The sequence below is a fragment of the Scyliorhinus canicula genome, chromosome 11, assembly GCF_902713615.1.
Source record: "Scyliorhinus canicula chromosome 11, sScyCan1.1, whole genome shotgun sequence".
NCBI lineage: Eukaryota > Metazoa > Chordata > Chondrichthyes > Carcharhiniformes > Scyliorhinidae > Scyliorhinus > Scyliorhinus canicula.
This window is the reverse complement of record NC_052156.1, coordinates 153,542,971-153,564,111: the sequence shown is the minus strand read 5'-3', so window position 1 is coordinate 153,564,111 and position 21,141 is coordinate 153,542,971. Positions and strand designations below refer to the sequence as shown.

The 21,141-nt window shown below is 49.7% G+C and overlaps 1 protein-coding gene across 1 annotated transcript in view; it reads left to right on the top strand.

The window, feature by feature from the left end:
- Positions 1-21,141, top strand: part of lrguk (leucine-rich repeats and guanylate kinase domain containing) — a 206,177-nt gene that overhangs the window by 158,619 nt on the left and 26,417 nt on the right. Inside the window, exons 15-16 of the mRNA XM_038811806.1 lie at positions 4,154-4,273; positions 14,979-15,130. Coding sequence (XP_038667734.1) covers positions 4,154-4,273; positions 14,979-15,130 — 272 coding nt within the window. The remainder of the gene's footprint in view (positions 1-4,153; positions 4,274-14,978; positions 15,131-21,141) is intronic.

Genomic DNA, 21,141 nt, shown 5'->3' with positions numbered 1-21,141 from the left:
AGCCTTTCAAGCCTGCCTTCCTGCATTTGAGAACCTAATCTTCCCTGGAAGGTTTCCCTATGGATTGCGGCACGGTGCTCCCTCTTTTGCAAGGCACTTGTCCTTTGCATCTCCTCCAATGGAGATAGTGTATTCAGCTGGTGGGACCTCATCTGAAGAGGAAGAGAGGGGGAGGAAGCCAGTTGAGCATGGCCTGCATCCCAGGGAGAGTCCTTCAAGAGGAGAGGCATTGCCTCAGTTAGTGCAGGACGAAGAGGGAGGTGAAGGTGTGAGGATCTGCTGAAGGCGCCATTATCCAGCTGCTAAAGTCTACACACAGCACTCCAGCAACCTTCAAATCTCCGATGTCCAGGACTTTACCAGTTCGTTCCAGGACTCAGTGGGGGATCTGTGCAACGTGTCTCAATCAGCTGCACATAGTTGTGTCAAGCTGGTGACTTATGTTATCTTCAGGCATGTCTATATATTTATCCACTACCAGACAGATGACACGAGCCAGGCAGAGGGAGCCCGAGGCTTCGCAACAATGGATTGGTTCCCCTGCATGCAGGATATAATAAATTGCACTCAGGTGGCCATCAAGGCACCAGCAGGTAAGTGTGAGCTTTTGTTAACCGAAGAAGTTCCACTCATGGATGTGCAGATTGTCTGTGACCACAGGCCACAGATTCTCCAAGTTTGTGTCCATTACCGTGGCAGCTCACAGGTACCAAGGCTGTTCATGCCTCCTGTACAATTGGATGGATGGCTGTTGTGTGACAAGGGCTATCTCTTTGAAGGTGTCTCATGACCCTCGTCACCCAAGAACAGGCAGAGGAGAGATACAGCAGGAGTCATGCCTCCACAAGGGCAGTGCTGGAGAGGACCATCAGACTGCTCAAGATGTGTTTCTGATGCCTAGACCAATCAACAGGAGCATTGCAGTATCGTCCAGAGTGTGTCTCCCTCCTAGCCAGTGGCTTGATACTCCCTGCACAATCTGGCTCTGGCAAGGGGGCACCCAGCGGAGGCTGAGTAAATTGAGGCAGTTCCACAGGCCAGGCAGGAGGACTCCAATGATGGGCCTGAGGAAGGGCCTAGGGAGATGTAGCGTGAGGATGTCAAGGCAGGTGACAGGAAATTTCAGGGAGGCAGCGACACCAGAGATAGTTTGATCCTGCAAACCTGCAGCTAGCCATCCAAGGCATCAGTGCTTTCTTATGCCAGTGTCTCCTCTGCAAACAATTGTTATATGATAACGCAGCCCAACAGTCCAGCACCATACACGCCATAGTTACAAGCCTGTGTTGCATTTGGCACCCAGGTACTCAGCCCATTAAAACTAAATAAATGTTTGGGTAGGGTTTTCTGGCGACGTCATGGTGTGTTTTCTGGCGATGTCTTTTGGCCAGCAGAGGGATCTTTCGGTCCCACTGATTTCTATGGGGCTTTGTATGCCTCCACCTTCTGCTGCAAGGGAACCCGCCACGAGGGTGGGGGGGGTGGGGTGTAACCATTGGCTGAACTGGAACATCCCGATGGCGGGAAAGGTGAAAAATGTCACCCTTTCAGGTAAAGAATGTACAGGGTTGCCATCCCTAACATAACTTTCAAAATAATGAACACAAATAACGTCACCCGTGTTGTTCTCAAATTGACTTCAAGTTACATCTGCGGATGTTACATCTTTGTGCCCCCCCTCCCGTGCCTCGCTGGCAGCGGCACTGGAGGCAGCCTGCTGACTTCGCTGCCCACGTGGCCATGATAACCTTGATGGTCATCCTCTGGGTGGCAGAGCCTGAGCCTGAGTTTATCTAGTTCCTTTTTGCTAAACCGAGCCAGCAGCCATTGCAATGAGTTGCAGACTGTCCCAATTCTAAGCATGAGCTAGCTATTCCTCAAACTGAGTTTAGTTGATTGTTTCTTTAGCCAATAATCATGGCCTCTGGTTCTTCTATAAATATATCTTCATATCCACAGCAATGATCTCCTTCATTATTTAAAAAAACATGCACCTGCCCCTGTTTTTGGTTGTCCTTGGACCTCTCACCATAGCTCAATGATGTCAATCCAAATTATCTACAGGTGCTGAAACTGCCATAGTTATTTAAGTGTGTTCATCTCTAACAGGTTAGAGTGTCACTGTTAAAGTTAAAAGGCCGTAACTTGCTCGAAGTGGCAGTCGGTGTCAGATTGCCACTCTGTGCCCAATTACTTCACGTGGATTTTTTTTTCTGCTCCTGTCTTGTCCGACCTTCTGATTCAGGCCGGAAGAAATCCAGGCAGTGCAGCATGTCTTTGAGGCCATGAGACATAGAATCAGAAGTCGGCCATTGGGCTATTGAATCCGCTCCACCATTTCATGAGATCATGTTGGTCTGATATAATCCTCAACTTCATTTTCACGCTTTATCACCATAACCCTTTGTTGTGTTATCCTTCTTCACGCAGCATAAACTGCTTCCTTGATGTATGCACTGACAAAGGAAGATTCAGACTTGGAGATAGATTTAACACATTTATTGAACAGTTAACAATTCTCCTATTTGGGTTCGACTCTCCTGCTAATCTTAGTAAAGTAACTCGATCTAACTAACCAGTCTGCTCCAATCCATGCGGTGGGTGTGATGCTTCCCTGATCTGCCCCTGTGTCTCTGAATGTCGCCTATGGAAAGAGAAAGAGCACGTGTGCCCTGTCCTTTTATATGGGTAGCCCTCTTGTGGTATTGTCACCTCTGGGTGTGTCTTGACTGCCCATTGGTTGTGTCCTATCTTTTTTTTAATAGAATTTACAGTGCAGAAGGAGGCCATTCGGCCCATCGAGTCTGCACTGGCTCTTGGAAAGAGCACCCTACCCAAGGTCAACACCTCCACCCCATCCCCATAACCCAGCAACCCCACCCAACACTAAGGGCAATTTTGAACACTAAGGGCAATTTATCACGGCCAATTCACCTAACCTGCACATCTTTGGACTGTGGGAGGAAACCGGAGCACCCGAAGGAAACCCACGCACACACGGGGAGGATGTGCAGACTCCGCACAGACAGTGACCCAAGCCAGAATCGAACCGGGACCCTGGAGCTGTGAAGCGATTATGCTATCCACAATGCTACCGTGCTGCCCACTACTGGCCTATTGGTTGAATGTCTGTGTTCTTGATGTCTCTAGTGCTCCCTCTAGTGTTTATTTAGTCCCAGTGTATTTACATTAACCCCTTGTGTATTTACAGTGATGCATATCATCACACCCTTGATTCCCTTACTGATGAAAAATTTGTCTCTGTCAGCCTTGAACATACCTAATGCCCCAGCCTCTACAGCCCTCTGCGGTAAAGAATTCCACAGATTCACTGCCCGCTGAGAGAAGAAATTCTCCCTCATCTCTGTCTTAAATGGGTGACCCCTTACTCTGAGATTATGCCCTCTGGTCCTAGACTTTCCCACAAGGGGAAACAACCTCTCAGCATCTACCCTGTGAATCCCTCTGAGAATCCTGTGTGTCTCAATAAGGTTGCCTTTCATTCTTCTAAACTTCAATGAATACAGGCCCAGCCTACTCAACCTTTCCTCATAAGAAAATTGCTCCATACCTTGGAGCAACCTAGTGAACCTTCTCTGGGCTGCTTCCAATGCCTGGGCTGCCTCCAATGCCAGTGTATATTTCCTTAGAAAAGGGACCAAAACTGTTCACATTATTCCAGGTGTGGTCTAACTTGGCCCAGCACTGAAGTGCAGCTTAGTCAATTGGTCTGGGTCTATACAATTATTACCAAGAAGGTAGAAGTGGTTTTTAGCCCTTCTAACATTTTCTGGGTAACTAGTGGCGTAATCCAGTGGGATCCATCCAACGTTTGAGATTTAAATTGCATTTTGCATGGTTCCCAGTGCAGTACAATTGCCCAGGGGAAGTTTGCAGTTTGGGGCAATTGCCATGCAAACTTTATCTGGAACCTCCGAAAGAGGATTCTTCATTGCATCTGTGGGATACCCTCCCAATCTAATGCTGGGAAGCTTGGAAGCTATGATCCAATATGAAAAATATGCACAAAAAATGAGGAATATGACATGGTAAACAGCTAAATGCTATTACTAACTACAAATTTTATATACTTAAATAATGTTGGAGAATTAAAGTGATAGTGTTATACTTACTTTTCTGTTTTTCTATGCAGATAATCTTATGCATGCATACTTGCAGCTGAGCCAGCTGCTCAGGGAGTACCTGAGCCTCAGTAATCAAGTAAGCAATGACATTGACAGAGTCATAAAAAGGGACAAATGGCAGATGCCTGGTGAGTGTACGCTGGGATGTCAGAATGCTGATAAATAGCTGAGTTTGCTGTGATGAATTGATGAACTTGTACTTCTGTTGCTGCAGTTCTGAATCTCAGTGGTGTTTATGCTTGCACCAACAGAAGTCTAACATTTGGTTTAAAGATAACTCCTGCATAACATAAATGATATGGTCAACCATTGTATAACACTGAAAGCTAAAATATATACAAGACTCTGCAGACTGCAAAGCCTTTCTCCTTCCTGTCATGTGATGCCACATGGCGCTTTTTGCCTCAATGCAAGTTTTGTGCTTGTTCCTCCTGTGTGATTAATTATTCCACTCTCACGAGGGAAAACCTATTGTCGCTTTTTTTCTCAACCCGCAAAGATAATTACGCAAATCTTTATAACATTTATTTTTCTTCAGGCCTCTACTGTTCACTTCCAATTGGTGCTATGTCCTTTGCTCCAATAGCACAGAAATCATCTCGTTCCATTCAGTATTTGGGCAGCACGGTAGCATTGTGGATAGCACAATCGCTTCACAGCTCCAGGGTCCCAGGTTCGATTCCGGCTTGGGTCACTGTCTGTGCGGAGTCTGCAAATCCTCCCTGTGTGTGCGTGGGTTTCCTCCGGGTGCTCCGGTTTCCTCCCACAGTACAAAGATGTGCAGGTTAGGTGGATTGGCCATGCTAAATTGCCCGTAGTGTTGGGTGGAGTTATGGGGATAGGGTGGAGGTGTTAACCTTGGGTAGGGTGCTCTTTCCAGGAGCCGGTGCAGACTCGATGGGCCGAATGGCCTCCTTTCTGCACTGTAAATTCTATGAAAATTTGCTTGACTCTGCTCTATTTAACCCGGGGGCCTTAAGTCCCAGTCATAACTTGGTATTTACCCAGCTCTTTTTGAAGGAATTACTTGCTGCAGCACGGCTTGTATTGCTGGCATACGGTTTCGTAAGAACATCACTCTGTGGTGGAATAAAAGATTTCTCATCATTGATCTAAGTCTTTTTATACTTCTGTCATAACAGAAGTATGAAGCAAAGGGAAGAAATCATTAGCATGTAATGCCGAAGATAAAAAGAAAATCATGTTTGATGGAAATCTGAGATAGAATCATACAATTCCTACAGTACAGAAGGAGGCCATTTGCACCAAGACTCTGAAAGAGCACCCTACCTACACCCACATTACCTGCCCTATTCTTGTAACCCCATAACACCACCTAACCTGCGCATTTTTGGATTGTGGGAGGGAAAAAGCACCTGGAGCAAACACATGCAGACACAGGGGAGAAAGTGCAAACTCCACACAGACAGTCATCCAAGGCTGTAATTGAACCCGGGTGTTGCACTATCAATTATGATGAGACGAGAGTAGAATGTAATCGAGGCTTTATTACACAGAGATGTGTGGCCTCCTACAGCAGCTGATGAAATGGCTGCTGCTCGGAGAGCCCACACATTTATACTCCGCCTACTGGGCGGAGCCAGCAGGCAGGGATCTACCCCCGTACCTGTAGTACAGGGGCCTTACCGTAATACCCATATATACAATATAATACAACAGTGGCGACTACCATATTCTCCCCCTGTTAAAAATGAGTCCAGCGGGGGTGGTGGGAAACTATATACATACAGATTGGTTTTAAAATTACAGAGAAGGTTACAAATTTAGACGGTCGGCGCCTTGAACTGTCGTTGAGAGCGCCGCAGTGCTGGTGGCGACTCAGGCGTTGGCTTGGTCTTCGGTGACTCCGGGAGCATGTCAGATCCTCTTCATCCCCGGGTGGGAGCAAGGGGAGGACAGATTGTCCTGGAGCGGAGGCTGCGGTGGGGTGAGTCGGGGGAAGGGAGGGTGGCGCCGGGGCGGGGGGGGGGGGGGGGGGGGGGGGGACCCAGCTGCTGCCAGGGAGCTGGGAGGGAGACTGTGTCGTGGCGGCCGCCGGGGTACGCTACGTAGGTGTACTGCGGGTTTGCGTGGATTAGCTGTCATCGGTGGCAGATGTCATATTGGGGCATGGGACAGCGAAGGGGAATCGGGAATACTCGTCGACCACACTAAGAAAGTACGTGTTGTGGTCGGTGGAGGGGAGGGGCCCTTTCTCTCAACCAACGGGTCCGCCTTGTGGAGTCGCACGTGTTTACGGAGGAGAACGGATCCTGGAGCTGCCAGCCACGTTGGGTGCGAAACCCCGGAGGTGGACTTCCTGGGGAAGGCAAAGAGACGTTCATGGGGGATTTCGTTAGTTGCGGTGCACAGGAGCAACCGAATGGAGTAAAGTGCGTCAGGGAGGACCTCCTGCCAGTGGGAGGCCAGGAGGTTTCTGGACCATAGGGCCAGCTGGACGGCCCTCCAGACTGTCCCATTCTCCCGCTCCACCTGCCCGTTTCCCCTGGGGTTGTAGCTGGTCGTCCTGCTTGAGGCAATGCCCTTGTTGAGCAGGTACTGGCGCAGCTCATCGCTCATAAATGAGGATCCCTGGTTGCTGTGGACATAGGCGGAGAAACCGAACAGAGCGAAGATGCTGTTGAGGGCTTTGATGACGGTGGCAGATGTCATATTGGGGCATGGGACAGCGAAGGGGAATCTGGAATACACGTCGACCACACTAAGAAAGTACGTGTTGTGGTCGGTGGAGGGGAGGGGCCCTTTGAAGTCCACGCTGAGGCGTTCAAAGGGGCGGGAGGCCTTCACCAGGCACGCACGGTCTGGCCGGTGGAAGTGCGGTTTACACTCCGCGCAGACCTGGCAGTCTCTGGTGATAGCCCTGACTTCCTCGATGGAGTTGGGCAGATTGCAGGCCTTAATGAAGTGGTAAAAGTGGGTGACTCTAGGAACTGGAGGGGGAATTGTGGGGGGGGGAGCACCGGCTGTCGCTGTATGCGGACGATTTACTGCTGTACATTGCGGATCCGGCGGGGGGGATGCCAGAGGTGATGAGGATCCTGGGGGAGTTCAGAGACTTCTCTGGCTATAAGCTCAATGTGGGGAAGAGTGAGCTGTTTGTGGTGCATATGGGGGACCAGGAGAAAGAGATAGGGGAGCTCCCGCTGAAAAGGACAGAGAGGAGCTTCAGATACCTGGGAGTCCAGATAGCCAGGAGCTGGGGGGCCCTGCATAGGTTAAACTTCACGAGGCTGGTGGAGCAGGTGGAGGAGGAGTTCAGGAGGTGGGATGTGTTGCCACTCTCCCTCGCGTGCAGGGTCCAGTCGGTTAAGATGACGGTGCTCCCGAGGTTTTTGTTTCTCTTCCAATGTTTACCCATTATGATTCCGAAGGCTTTCTTTAGGAGGGTTAACAGGAGCATTACGGGGTTTGTGTGGGCGCAGAAGACCCCGAGGGTGAGGAGGGTATTCTTGGAGCGAGGCAGGGAGGTGGGTGGATTGGCGCTGCCCAACCTGTGTGGGTATTACTGGGCTGCGAATGTGGCAATGATTCGTAGGTGGGTGATGGAGGGGGAGGGAGCCACATGGAAGAGGATGGAGGCGGAGTCTTGTGTGGGCACGAGTTTAGAGGTGCTGGTGACAGCCCCGTTGCCGCTCCCCCTGGCAAGGTACTCTTCGAGTCCGGTAGTGGTGGCTACCCTCAAAATCTGGGGGCAGTGGAGGAGGCATAGGGGGTAAGTGAAGGCCTCGGTTTGGTCCCCGGTACGGGGGAACAACCGGTTTATACCAGGGAGGAGTGATGGAGGGTTTTTGAGTTGGCACAGGGCAGGTATCAGGCGGATGGGGGACCTCTTTCTAGACGGGAAGTTTGCGACCTTAGAGGAGTTGGAGGGGAAGTGGTGTCTACCCCCAGGGAATTCCTTTTGGTACATGCAGATTAGGGCGCTATTTAGGCGGCAAGTAGCGGAGTTTCCGCTATTGCCGCCAAGGGGGGTTTCAGGACAGGGTGCTCTCGGGGACGTGGGTCGGCGAGGGTAGGATCTCTGCAATTTATCAGGTGATGCAGGAGGGGGAGGAGGCCTCGGTGGAGGAGCTGATGGCGAAGTGGGAGGAGGAGTTGCGGGAGGAGATTGACGAGGGGACATGGGCGGACGCCCTGGGGAGGGTAATTTCCTCCGCTTCTTGTGCACGGCTTAGTCTAATCCAGCTAAAGGTGCTGCATAGGGCGCATATGACTGAGCCGGTTCTTTGGGGGTGAGGACAGGTGTGGCAGGTGTTCGGGGAGCCCAGCGAATCACATCCACATGTTCTGGGCGTGTCCGGCGTTGGAGGGTTTCTGGAAGGGGGTGGCGGGGACCTTGTCCAGGGTGGTTGGCCCCAGGGTGGAACCGGGCTGGGTGCTCGCTATTTTTGGGGTAGCATCGGAGCCGGGAGTGCAGGAGGCGAGAGAGGCCGGTATTCTGGCCTTAGTTGCCTAGTAGCCCGGCGAAGGATCCTTTTGCAGTGGAGGGACGCAAAGTCCCCGAGCCTGGAATCCTGGATCAACGACATGGCCGGGTTCATTAAACTGGAGAGGGTCAAGTTTGCCCTGAGGGGCTAGGTGCAAGGGTTCTTCCGGCAGTGGCAGCCTTTTCTTGATTTCCTGGCGGAGCATTAGAGGGTGGTCAACTTCAGCAGCAACCCGGGGGGGTGGGGGGGGGCGGGCTATGGGTTTGTTATGGGGGTTTGTTCTAATGGTTCTATGTTTATTACTCTTTCTTGTTGTTAATTTATTGTTTTTGTATTGGGGGAGGGGTTATTGTTTTTCTCTTTTCGTCGTTGGGATTAAATTTGTTGTTGGAAAATTTGAATAAAAATTATTTTTTTTTAAAAAGTGGATGACTCCTGGGTGACAGAGATTGTCGACCAGGGTCCGGAGTCGGTCCACTTGTGCGCTGGCACATGTACCTCGGGACAGGGCATCGGTGGGCTCGTTGAGCTTACCGGGGCAATACAAAATCTCGTAATTGTAGGTGGAGAGCTCGATCCTCCACCTCAAGATTTTATCATTTTTGATCTTACCCCGCTGTGTGTTGTTAAACATGAAGGCAACCGACCGTTGATCAGTGAGGAGAGTTAATCTTCTGCCGGCCAGGTAATGCCTCCAATGTCGCACAGCTTCAACGATTGCTTGGGCCTCCTTTTCGACGGAGGAGTGTTGAATTTCGGAGGCATGGAGGGTGCGGGAAAAGAATGCCACGGGCCTGCCTGCCTGGTTGTGGGTGGCGGCCAGAGCGACGTCTGATGCATCGGTCTCCACTTGGAAGGGGAGTGTCGCGTCGACCGCGTGCATCGTGGCCTTGGCGATGTCGTCCTTGATACGATTGAAGGCCTGGTGAGCCTCGGGCTTCAGTGGAAAGCGGTGAATTGAATTAGTGGGCGGGCCTTGGCTGCATACTTTGGGACCCACTGGGCGTAATACAAAAAGAACCCCAGGCATAGGGGCAGTGGGGGAGGGGGAGTTCCATGAGGGGGCGCATGCGGTCGGGGTCGGGTGTTAGAACTCCGTTCTGAACCACATAGCCGAGGATGGCTAATCGGTTCGTGCTGAACGCACACTTCTCCTTGTTGTAGGTTAGGTTGAGGAGAGTGGCGGTGTGGAGAAATTTGGAAAGGTTAGCGTCGTGGACCTGCTGGTCGTGGCCGCAGATGGTGATGTTGCCCAGGTATGGAAAAGTGGCCCGCAGTCCGTACCGGTTAACCATTCGGTCCATTTCCCGTTGGAAGACCAAGACCCCGTTGGTGACGCCAAAGGAAACCCTAAGGAAATGGTAGAGGCGGCCGTCTGCTTCAAACGCAGTGTATGGGTGGTCCGCCTTACGGATGGGGAGCTGGTGGTAGGCAGATTTCAGGTCCACTGTCGAGAAGACCCGGTACTGTGCAATCTGATTGACCATGTCAGATATGCGTGGGAGGGGGTATGTGTCGAACTGCGTGAACCGGTTGATGGTCTGACTGTAGTCACCGACCATCCTGTTTTTCTCCCCAGTTATCACCACTACCACTTGGGCTCTCCAGAGGCTGTTGCTGGCCTCGATGATACCTACCCGTAGCAGCCGCTGGACTTCAGACCTGATGAAGATCCTGTCCTGGGCGCTGTACCGCCTGCTCCTGGTGGCGACGGGTTTGCAATCCGTGGTTAGGTTTGCAAAAAGGGAAGGTAGGTCGACCTCATGGGTCATGAGGCCGCAAACAGTAAGGGGTGGTAGGAGCCCGCCAAATTTCAGGGTTAGGCTCTGGAGGTTGCACTGGAAGTCCAGGCCGAGTAGCAAGGCAGCGCAGAGGTTGGGATGGACATAGAGCCGGAAGTCGCTGAACTCTACGCCCTGGACAGTGAGCGTATGGCGATGCAGTACCCCCAGATCGCCACGGAGTGGGATCCTGGAGGCCAGTGCGATTCTTTGGTTAGCAGGGTGTACCACGAGGGAACAGCACCTTATCGTATTGGGGTGGATGAAGCTCTCAGTGCTCCTGGAGTCCAGAAGGTAGGATATCTCGTGGCCGTTGAGCTTCACCTTTGTCGAAGCGGTCGCGAGGTTGTGCGGTCGAGATTGGTCGATCGTGACCGAAGCGAGACGCGGCTGGTCGTCGACGGTTGCAGGCGATGAGCGGCCCGATGAGGTGGCCAACGTGCAGAGGTCCTGAGGCGGGTAAGATACACACGCCCACGGGCCTCACAAGTCCTGGGGAAGGCAAGATGGCGGCGTTCTCAGCCGGCACGTGTCCTGGGGCAGGCAAGATGGCGACGTCCATTGGTCCTGAGGCAAGCAAGATAGTGGCACCCACGGGCTGCCATTTGTAAGTGGAGCAAGATGGCGGCACTCACGGGCCGCACGTGGTCTGAGGAGAGGATGATGGCTGCGCCCACTGGCCGCACGTGGGGGGTGCCGGGACAATAGCGGTGATTGAGCGGGCCTGGCACACTGCAGCGAAATGTCCCTTCTTGCCACAGGCCTTGCAGAGCGCTCTCCGCGCCAGGCAGCGCTGCCGGGGGTGTTTTGTCTGTCCGCAGAAGTAGCACTTGGGTCCCCCGGGGTTGGTCGGCTGTCACACTGCGCAGGCATGGGGTTGGCTGAGGGCGGTCGCTGATGGGGTCCATGATGGGGTGCCCACTGTCGGGGTCCACGATGCACGGGGGGGTGGGGGGGGTGGGCCGTGCGGTCGGGGACATGAGCCTGTACGTTCCATGAGGAGACCGTGAGCGAGAGCGCTAGTTTCTTGGTCACCGCGAGGTCAAGCGTGGCCCCTTCTAAGAGGTGCTGGCGGATGTAGTCAGACCCTATGTCCGTAACGAACGCGTCTCTCATTAGCAGGTTCGAATGTTCAGTGGCCGAAATGGCCTGGCAGTCACAGTCTCTCACCAGGGCGAGCAGTGCATGTCAGAAATCTTCCACAGACTCACCGGGAGGTTGGTGCTGCGTAGACAGGAGGTGCCTGGCGTAGATCTTGTTGGTCCACTGAGCGGAATTCTCCTTCAGTAGCGCCATGGCCTCTGCGTAGGTTGGCGCATCCTGGACGAGGGGAAAAATGTTGGAGCTCAGCCGCGTGTACAGAATCTGGAGCTTCTGTGCTTCTGGGATTGGGTCTGGCACAGACCCGATGTACGCTTCAAAGCAAGCTAGCCCATGTTCAAAGTCTTTTTTGGCGTTGTCTGCTTGAGGATGCAGCTGCAGGCGCTCCGGCTTAATGCAGTGGTCCATCTCTGAAAATCTCTGTGTAATAAATTGATGCATTATCCAATTACGACGAGACGAGGGTAGAATGCAATCGACGCTTTATTACACAGAGATGTGTGGCCTCCTACAGCAGCTGACGAAATGGCTGCTGTTCGGAGAGCACACACATTTATACTCCGCCTACTGGGCGGAGCCAGCAGGCAGGGATCTACCCCCGAACCTGTAGTACAGGGGCCTTACCGTAATACCCATATATACAATATAATACAACAGTGGTGACTACCACTGAACCCGGGTACCTGGCACTGTGAGGCAGCAGTGCTAACGACTGTGCTGCCTTGCTGCCCCTAAAAACTCAAATACTTAAAATGCTGGAATTGTCGGCTCAGGCCGATCAGTACCTGAAAGAAAATGGGCTATCATATTTGGCTGTACACTTTCGCCATTGTTCATTTTGAGGCCAGCACTATTTTGTTAGATATTCATACGTAGGGCCAGATCTTGTTGGAGCTGTGCATTGTGTGATATCACCTTGACAACAGCTACCTTCATGACCATCTTTGTTTTCTTCTCTGTTGATCCACAATTAGAACATGATTAAATTAATCTTCACAATTGTTTTGAACTCATAGGGCTGAATATTTGCTTCTAGGTTAGGTGCAGAGTCAGGAAAATTCTGAATTCCCCAAAGCCGACTCCGCATATTTTCTCCTGGGTGGTGAGGCCTAACTGTGGTCAGGCCTGCTACCACCAGAAATAGTACAGAGGCGGCCTCGGGCTGCCAAGTGTTGTGGCAGGCTCTTTAAAAGGTTATCCTTGGTTCTCTGATTGATTGATTGATTTGATTTATTGTCACATGTACCGAAGTACAGTGAAAAGCATTTTCTGCGCCAAGGGAACATATACAGCACATACATAGTAGACAAAAAAGAACAATCGACAGAGTGCATTGACAAATGAGACATCGACAAACAGTGATTGGTTACAGTGCGGAACAAGGGGCCAAACAAAGCAAATACATGAGGAAGATTAGCATAGGACATAGAGAATAGTGTTTTTATACGGAACAGATCAGTCCAAGGGAGAGTCGTTGAGGAGTCTAGTAGCTGTGGGGAAGAAGCTGTTCCTATGGCTGGATGTGCAGGTCTTCAGATTTCTGTATCTTCTGCCTGATGGAAGGGTCTGGAAGAAGGCAAAGCCTGGGTGGGAGGGGTCTCTGATAATGCTGTCAGCCTTCCTGAGGCAACGGGAAGTGTATACAGAATCAATGTGAGGGCGACAAGCTTGTGTGATACATTGGGCTGAGTTCACCACACTCTGCAGTTTCTTGCGATCTTGGGCCAAGCAGTTGTCATACCAAGTTGTGATGCAGCCGGGTAGGATGCTCTCTATAGCACATCTGTAGAAGTTTGTGAGAGTTGATGCAGACGTGCCGAATTTCTTCAGCTTCCATAGGAAGTAGAGACATTGTTGGGCTTTCTTGACTGTTGCATCAACGTGAGTGGACCAGGACACACTGTTGGTGACCTCTGGGACTTGCCCCAATTATAGTGAAAACAGTGTGGTGATATGCCTGTGAACAACATTGCGTACACTCAGCAATGTGATCTCTAACCAGTAGGTGGCGGTAGACATCAGTCATGTTACTTCCGGTTTTCGGCAGAAGATTGTAAGGCGTACACCAGGACAGTCGCACATAGGGATAGTCCCAGCAGAGTCCATGGAACTCTATCAGTAACATAGTCTGCAGAGCATTCTGATTGTTACTTTACCACATGTGCATCAATAAAACATCATTCTAGTTAAGTCACCAGCAGTTCTGTAGGAATCATTGCAAAGATAAGGGGCGGGATTCTCCCGTACCCGGCGGGCTGGGGGGTCCCGGCTGGACGGAGTGGCGTGAACCACTCCGGCGTTGGCCCGCCCCAAAGGTGCGGAATCCTCTGCACCTTCAGGGGCTAGGCCGGTGCCGGAGTGTTTTGCACCCCGCTGGCCGGCGTGGAAGGCCTTTGGCGCCACACCAGCCGGGGCCAAAGGGACTCCGCTGGCCGACGCGGGTCCACGCATGCGTGGGAGCGTCAGCTGCTGCTGACGTCATCCCCGTGCATGCGCAGGGGGGGTTCACCTACACGTCGGCCATCGTGGAGGCTGACACAGCTGGGGCGTAGTAAAAGAGTGCCCCCACGGCACATGCCCCCATGCTAACTCATGCCAACCCATTCAACCATGCCATCCACCACCTTTTCTCCTCACATCCTCCATGTTAACTCTAAAAGGGTGCCTGACCTTATCAAAGAATGCTGGTAGGTTTAGACCTCTTCTTCAAATTCGTAAAGCACACAAGCTTAATTTCAGAAACTTGGGTGATGAAAAGTGCCTCTGATTGAAGGCAGTTGCACATTTAAGTGCTTCATGAACTTCAAATGTATAAAATACATCCTTCCCCCTTTCCGACACCCCCTCCCCCACAACCATATACTGTAAGCATATTGATCCTAGTAACAGCAGCCATTGAGACGCTGTCAGTTTCTATATACACGTTGAAACTGAAGACAACTACTTCCACCTATCCACCACCACAATTAATTGCACGATCTCCGGGCCATTTGACTGCTTTGCAGCAAGTCATTTGGACGAACAAGGACTTCCTCCAATTTCTATGCCAGGTCCATGATTAGGCGCTGAGCGCCTTTTAATGAGAGGCCCCTTCCCCAGGAGCCTGACAGGGTTTGCTGTTTTCAGGCTCCCTGCATTGGTGAATGTCAGTGTCAATGGGATGAGGCACTCAAGTGGGCATTAATTGTCATTAATTGTCCACTCGAGGGTCTCAGTTTGTGGCAGAACAGGGAGGCCGTCAACGCGATGGACCTAATTGGGCAAAGGGGAGGTTGACAGGATTCCCACATACCACCTGCCTGCCTGATTAAATGTCCCCCACCACCAAACTTACTTTGGGGAAGGGCCTTAAATTGTGTCCTTACACAGGGCTGTGTTCATGACTCATTTAAGTTACCCCCCAAATTCTGCCTGAAGTGGAAGGGTATAGGATGTGCCAATCTCAGTCAAGGTGGAGCATTACTTGTTTGCTTTTAAAATTCCAACACTTTCTGCTTGTATAGATTTGCCAAAGAGCACACCAACCGAAAGTAACCCTTCAAACTGGAGTAAATCATCACCATCCGATGGACTGCCTGTTGGATTTGTGGACTCCTCTACAAGGAACTACTCTTCAAGAATACAGGCTAGACTGTCAGCAGAAAAAACTGACTTGGTAAGAAACAAAACATGTGTTTTACGTCAAAATCCATAACTGCCTTTACAGCAGGTAAGCTAATTAATTCTTGTCACCAAGAGGTGAACTAACTCATTTTTGTTCACTTTGATTCCTTAACTGTTCACATGTAGATCAAAATGAAACCTGGTAATCTGATGTGTTTGGCTTGTATCTGCAGTACACTGTGATGTTCCTTGTGTCTTAAAGCTCGTAGTCTCAAAGGTGGAGAAGATGCTTTATTGTGAATTTGTTCTGTCTTCAGATCTTAACTTACGGCTACCTCAAATGCTGCCTGCCTGTGTGTCTGTGTCTTGCTACCAGTTCTCCCTTCCGTGAAGTGTGTCCTCACTTCCTGTCCCTATGTATTTGTAGCTCTCCCGTGCTCCCTCTAGTGCTTGCTCAGTTGTATTGCATCTACACTGATACACAATCACCACATACACATTGAATGAGATGAATTGTACACTTTTATAGTGTACTTCAGTGGACATTTGTATCCAACATTGGGGTGGTTGGCAAAAAGGGAAAGGGGGTGACTCCCAGCAGCCCACCCGCTTTCTATGCCAGATCCATGATTAGGCGCCGAGTGCCTTTTAATGAGGGGCCTCTTCTCCAGGAGACTGCAAGGCACCCTGGCTGGGGTTGTTTTTTTCGGGCTCCCTGCATTGGTGAATGTCAGCGACAATGAGATGAGGCACTTAAGTGGGCATTAATTGTCATTAATTGTCCACTCGAGGGTCTCATTTTGTGGCAAAACAGGGAAGCCATCAACGCGATGGACCTAATTGGGCAGAGGGGAGAAGTTGACAGGATTCCCACATACCACCTGCCTGCCTGATTAAATGTCCTCCACCACCAAACTTAGTTTGGGGGAGGGCCTTAAATTCTGCCCTTACACAGGACTGTGTTCATGGCTCATTTAAGTTACCCCCCAAATTCTACCTGAAGTGGAAGGCGGTAAGATGTGCTAGTCTCAGTCAAGGTGGAGTATACTAATAATGGATTTAGGCTAAGGGTAATTCTTTTCACCAGGTGCAGACTTTGGGCAGCCAAGATGAAGAAGACCTAGTAGGGCTAAAAACAGCTGTGAAGAGAGTGCCCCAGGACACACTCATCAGAGAGACTTTCAGCAATGTCTGATATTGCTACGCAACATCTGTAATAACCAGGTTGCAGCACATAATTTAAACCTACAATTCTTTGCAATACATCATTGTATTGCACCCTACCACCTCTACCACCCTCCCAGGCAGTGCATTCCAGACCGACAACATGCTCTGGGTAAAATAGTTTTTCCTCAAATCCCCTGTAAACCTCCTGCCCCTCACCTTGAACTTGTGTCCCCTCATGACTGACCTTTCAGCTAAGGAGCAACTCTCTGCGCTGGAAGACCAACAAGTTTTGGGCATTAGGTTAAACTATGTTTTTTTTTGTTAATCATTGATTTTGTTTTTTTGTCTGATGACATGATCTGGGAACGAGAGCTCTCTCCCTCTCCTAAGGTCCTCCTTAAAGCAAGTCTTGCTGTAATTGTACAGGGCCTTGGCGAGACCACACCTGGAGTACTGTGCACAATTTTTGTCTCCATATTTAAGAAAGGGTATTCTTGCCTTGGAGATGGTACGGAGAAGTTTCACTAGATTGGTTCCTGGGATGAAAGGGGTGCCGTAAGATGAGAGACTACGTAAATCGCGTCTACACTGTCTAGACAGAGAGTAGGAGAATGAGAGGTGAGCAGCACGGTAGCATTGTGGATAGCACAATCGCTTCACAGCTCCAGGGTCCCGGGTTCGATTCCCGGCTTGGGTCACTGTCTGTGCGGAGTCTGCACGTCCTCCCCGTGTGTGTGCATGGGTTTTCTCCGGGTGCTCCGGTTTCCTCCCACAGTCGCAAAGATGTGCAGGTTAGATAGATTGGCCATGATAAATTGCCCTTAGTGTCCAAAATTGCCCTTAGTGTTGGGTGGGGTTACTGGATTATGGGGATAGGGTGGAGGTGTTGACCTTGGGTCGGGTGCTCTTTCCAAGAGCCGGTGCAGACTCGATGGGCCGAATGGCCTCCTTCTGCACTGTAAATTCTATGAAATAGGTGACCTCATTGAAACATACAAGATTCTTAAGGAGCTACACAGGGTGGACATTAAGAGGTTGTTTCTCCTGACTGGGAGATCGAGAATACAGGGCTCAGTGTCAGGATAAGGGGCAGATAATTTAGGGCTGAGGTAGTGAAACATTTTTTCACTGAAAGAATTGTGAACCTTTGACATTCTCTATCCCAGAAAAATGTGGATTCTCCATTGTTGAATATATTTAAGGCTGAGGTGGACAGAGTTTTGCTTTCTCAGAGAATCAAGGGATGTAGGGAATAGGCGGGAAAGTGGAGTTGAGGCAAAAGATCAGCTGTGATCATATTAAATGGCAGGACAGGTTCAACAAGCCATGTGCTCTACTCTTGTTTCTGGTTCCTATGTTCTTAACCCAGCGCTGAGACTAAGTATTTGGCTACCCATCCTAATTTTTCCTTCTTTGGCTCTGTGTCACTATTTTCTTATCACTCTACGGGGAACCTTGGATAATGTTTCTACGTTAAATGTGCTTTATAAGTACAAGTTGTTGTTGACATGGTTGTGATGCTGTTGCAATGCTCCATGGTGCATTAAAATTTAATTAACATAGTTTAAATGATATGATTACTAGCATACCCTGGGTACATGACTAGTAATTAAGCTTCTTAATGTTGACAACCATATCTTTTCAGTGCAAAGTCCCCTGTTTATATTTGTCAACAACATCAGTATTTAAATACAGTAGTTTTTAATTCTGCAGAATGACTTTGAAGTACATCATATCTCTCGCAAACTCTTTACTGCCCTCTTTCCAGCTATCATTCTCTTTGCTAGTCTGTCAGTCACTTTCGACTTGTATAGAACGCTTAACATAAACACTCCAAGGCACTTCACAGGAGCCTTACAAAGCAAAATATGATACTGAGGCACAGTAAGGGATATTAAGTCACTGAACAAAAGCTTGGACAAAAAGGTAGGTTTTGAGAAGATATTAAGGAGGCAAAGATTTTTAGAGACTTCCAGAGTTTTGGGCGTAACGATCCTGAAGGCACAGCCACTGATGGTGGAGCGAATAAAATCAGGAATGCTCAGGGGCCATGATTAGATGAGTGCAGATATCTTGAGTTGCAAAGCCAGAGAAGAATAGGAAGGGTTGAGGCCATTTAGGAATTTGAAAACAAAGGTGAAATTTCAAAATCAAGAGGTTTCTTGACCAGGATCCAATGTAAATCAGCGAACACAGGCATGATAGGCGAATTAGGACTTAGTGAAGATAATAGAGGCAACAGAGCCTCAGATGACCATATGTTTATGGAGGATACAGTATGGGAAATCAGCCAGAAGCACATCAAGTCTAAAAAGTATTGTAACTATGCTGTATATTCCTAATAGATCTAATGTATTTTTGCTAACTGGGTGATCGCAACATATATTAGTTTAACATATGGCTCAAACCAGTGTCTTATCAAATTTGCCATATTCTCTTTGCTCTTTAGCTCTATTTTAGAGATTATGTTAGGACCAGTTGCACATTATTCAGGTCCAGTATGTTTATCTGGAGATCTTTGTACCCAAATAATGTACTTCAAGCCCATTCATATTTAATCAATTTTTCCATTTTGCCCCGCAGTCACCTTGGAGCCTCTCTGGGTGAGATTGCAATTGGTTTGAATTCACAACAGGTTGGATCTTGTGCCTTTTCCCACTAGGGATTCATTACAGACAAAGGAAGCCTTTCCCCTTTTTGGGTTTAGAATTGGATGGCATTATAATTGGGTCCAATATCCATATGCATATTCCCCAGCGTGGGTCATAAATGGGGATCAAGCATGGCAATACTGATCAGTGAACACATCAGAGATAAATTGGATTAAATCTGGCACCTTTGGTTCTTCTGGTTCAGTTTATGACAGTGTCTTTGCCAACTAGGATACTTAAACCTTTCCAAATAATTCTAGCCTTATAGAAGGTTTAGAGGGGAATTAAAAAGGCAAATAATAGAAGCAAAGAGGGATTATGAAAATACACATTATCCCAACCCCATTCACAGTAGAGAATGATCATCATTCCACATATTTATACAGAGAAGACCAGCAGCTATAAACTCAAGGTTATGGTCAGTGTAGTCAGCACTTCCCAACACATTAAACAAGAGAAGATAAAAAAGGGAGAGCTACAAAAGCAAAAGTTCTCAGGATAAAAAAAGACCAAGATACAACCATAAGTCTGTTTTCCTGCATCCCACGCCCACCCCCAAGGATGGAGAAGATGAAAAGCTGCTCATTCATATAAGGGAACATCCCAACCATAAGGGAGGCAACAGGATATCAACCACAGTACAGGACTAAGCTCAATCCCATGCCCTTGTGCACCCAGGAATAAACCAGGGATATTCAAGCACATCAAAAAACTTAGCCTCACCGGCGTAAGGGAAGGAAACAGAGGTGGTTGTGGCATTGGATGCCGAGAAGGCGTTTGACCTGGTAGAATGGGGGTACTTGATCGCAGTTCTGGAGCGGTTTGGAATTGGACCAAGATTTGTGAACTGGGTAAAGCTATTATATAAGGAGCCGAAGGCGAGTGTCTGCACAAACATCAGCTCGGAATACTTTTCTCTCCACCGTGGGACGAGGCAGGGATGTCCTATGTCCCCCCTGCTGTTTGCACTTGCGATTGAGCCGTTGTCCATCGCATTAAGAAGTTCAGGAGCATGGAAAGGAATAGTGCGGGCATAGGGTGTCCTTATATGCCGACGACTTGCCGCTGTATGTGTCGGAACTGAGTGCGTCGATAGGAGGGATATTGGAACAACTGCGAGTATTTGGGTTTTTCTCGGGGTACAAGCAGAACCTGGACAAGAGTGAGTATTTTGTGGTGTCTCGGCCGGGGGTGGGGGCTGCCATTCCGTAGGGCAGGGACACACTTTAGGTATCTGGGGGTGCAGGTTGCCTGGGAGTGGGGGAGGCTTTGCAGATACAACATCACTAGTTTGGTGGGGAGAGTGAAAGCTGATCTGGCAAGGTGGGATGGTCTCCCTCTGTCACTGGCGGGTCGGGTACAGGTGGTTAAAATGAATGTGTTGCCGTGATTTCTGGTTATTTTTCAATGCCTACCGATTTACCTGCCAAAGGCTTTTTTCAGGGAGATTGAGAGAAGGATTACCTCGTTCATATGGAAAGGGTAAGTAGCCAGAGTGAGAAAGGTGCTGTTACAGAGGGGAAGGCAGGCAGGGGGTTTGGGTCTCCCGAACCTGATGTACTACTGGGCGGCGAACGTGGAGAAGGTGCAGAACTGGGTCAGAGGGGTTGATTCCCAGTGGGTCAGAATGGAGGAGAGTTTGTGCAGGGGGTCGGGGCTGAAAGCACTAGCAACGGCCCCGCTCCCGATAGCTCCGGGGAAATACTCAGGGAGTCCGGTAATAATAGCTTCATTGAAAATCTGGAGACAGTTTCGGTTGGGGGCAGGGTCAAGGGAAATGCCGATTCGGGGGAATCACAGATTTGAGCCAGGGAAGTGGGATGGAAATTTTCGGAAATGGGAGGAGAAGGGGATTATGACGCTAAAAGATTTGTTTCTTAAGGGTTGGTTTGCAGGATTGAGGGAGCTGGAAGCGAAGAATGGCCTGGAGCAGGGAGAAATGTTTAGATACATGCAGGTTCGAGATTTTGCCAGAAAGGAGATACAGAGCTTCCCGGAGGAACCAGCCTCCACATTGCTGGAGGAGGTACTGACGACAGGGGGACTGGAGAAGGGGGTAGTGTCAACGGTGTACGGAGCTATTTTGGAAGAGGATAACGCACCACTGGAAGGGATCAAAGCAAAGTGGGAGGAAGAGTTGGGAGAGGTTATAGAGGAGGGGGTCTGGTGTGAGGTGCTCCAGAGAGTAAATGCCTCCACCTCATGTGCGAGGTTGGGGCTGATACAGCTGAAGGTGATATACAGA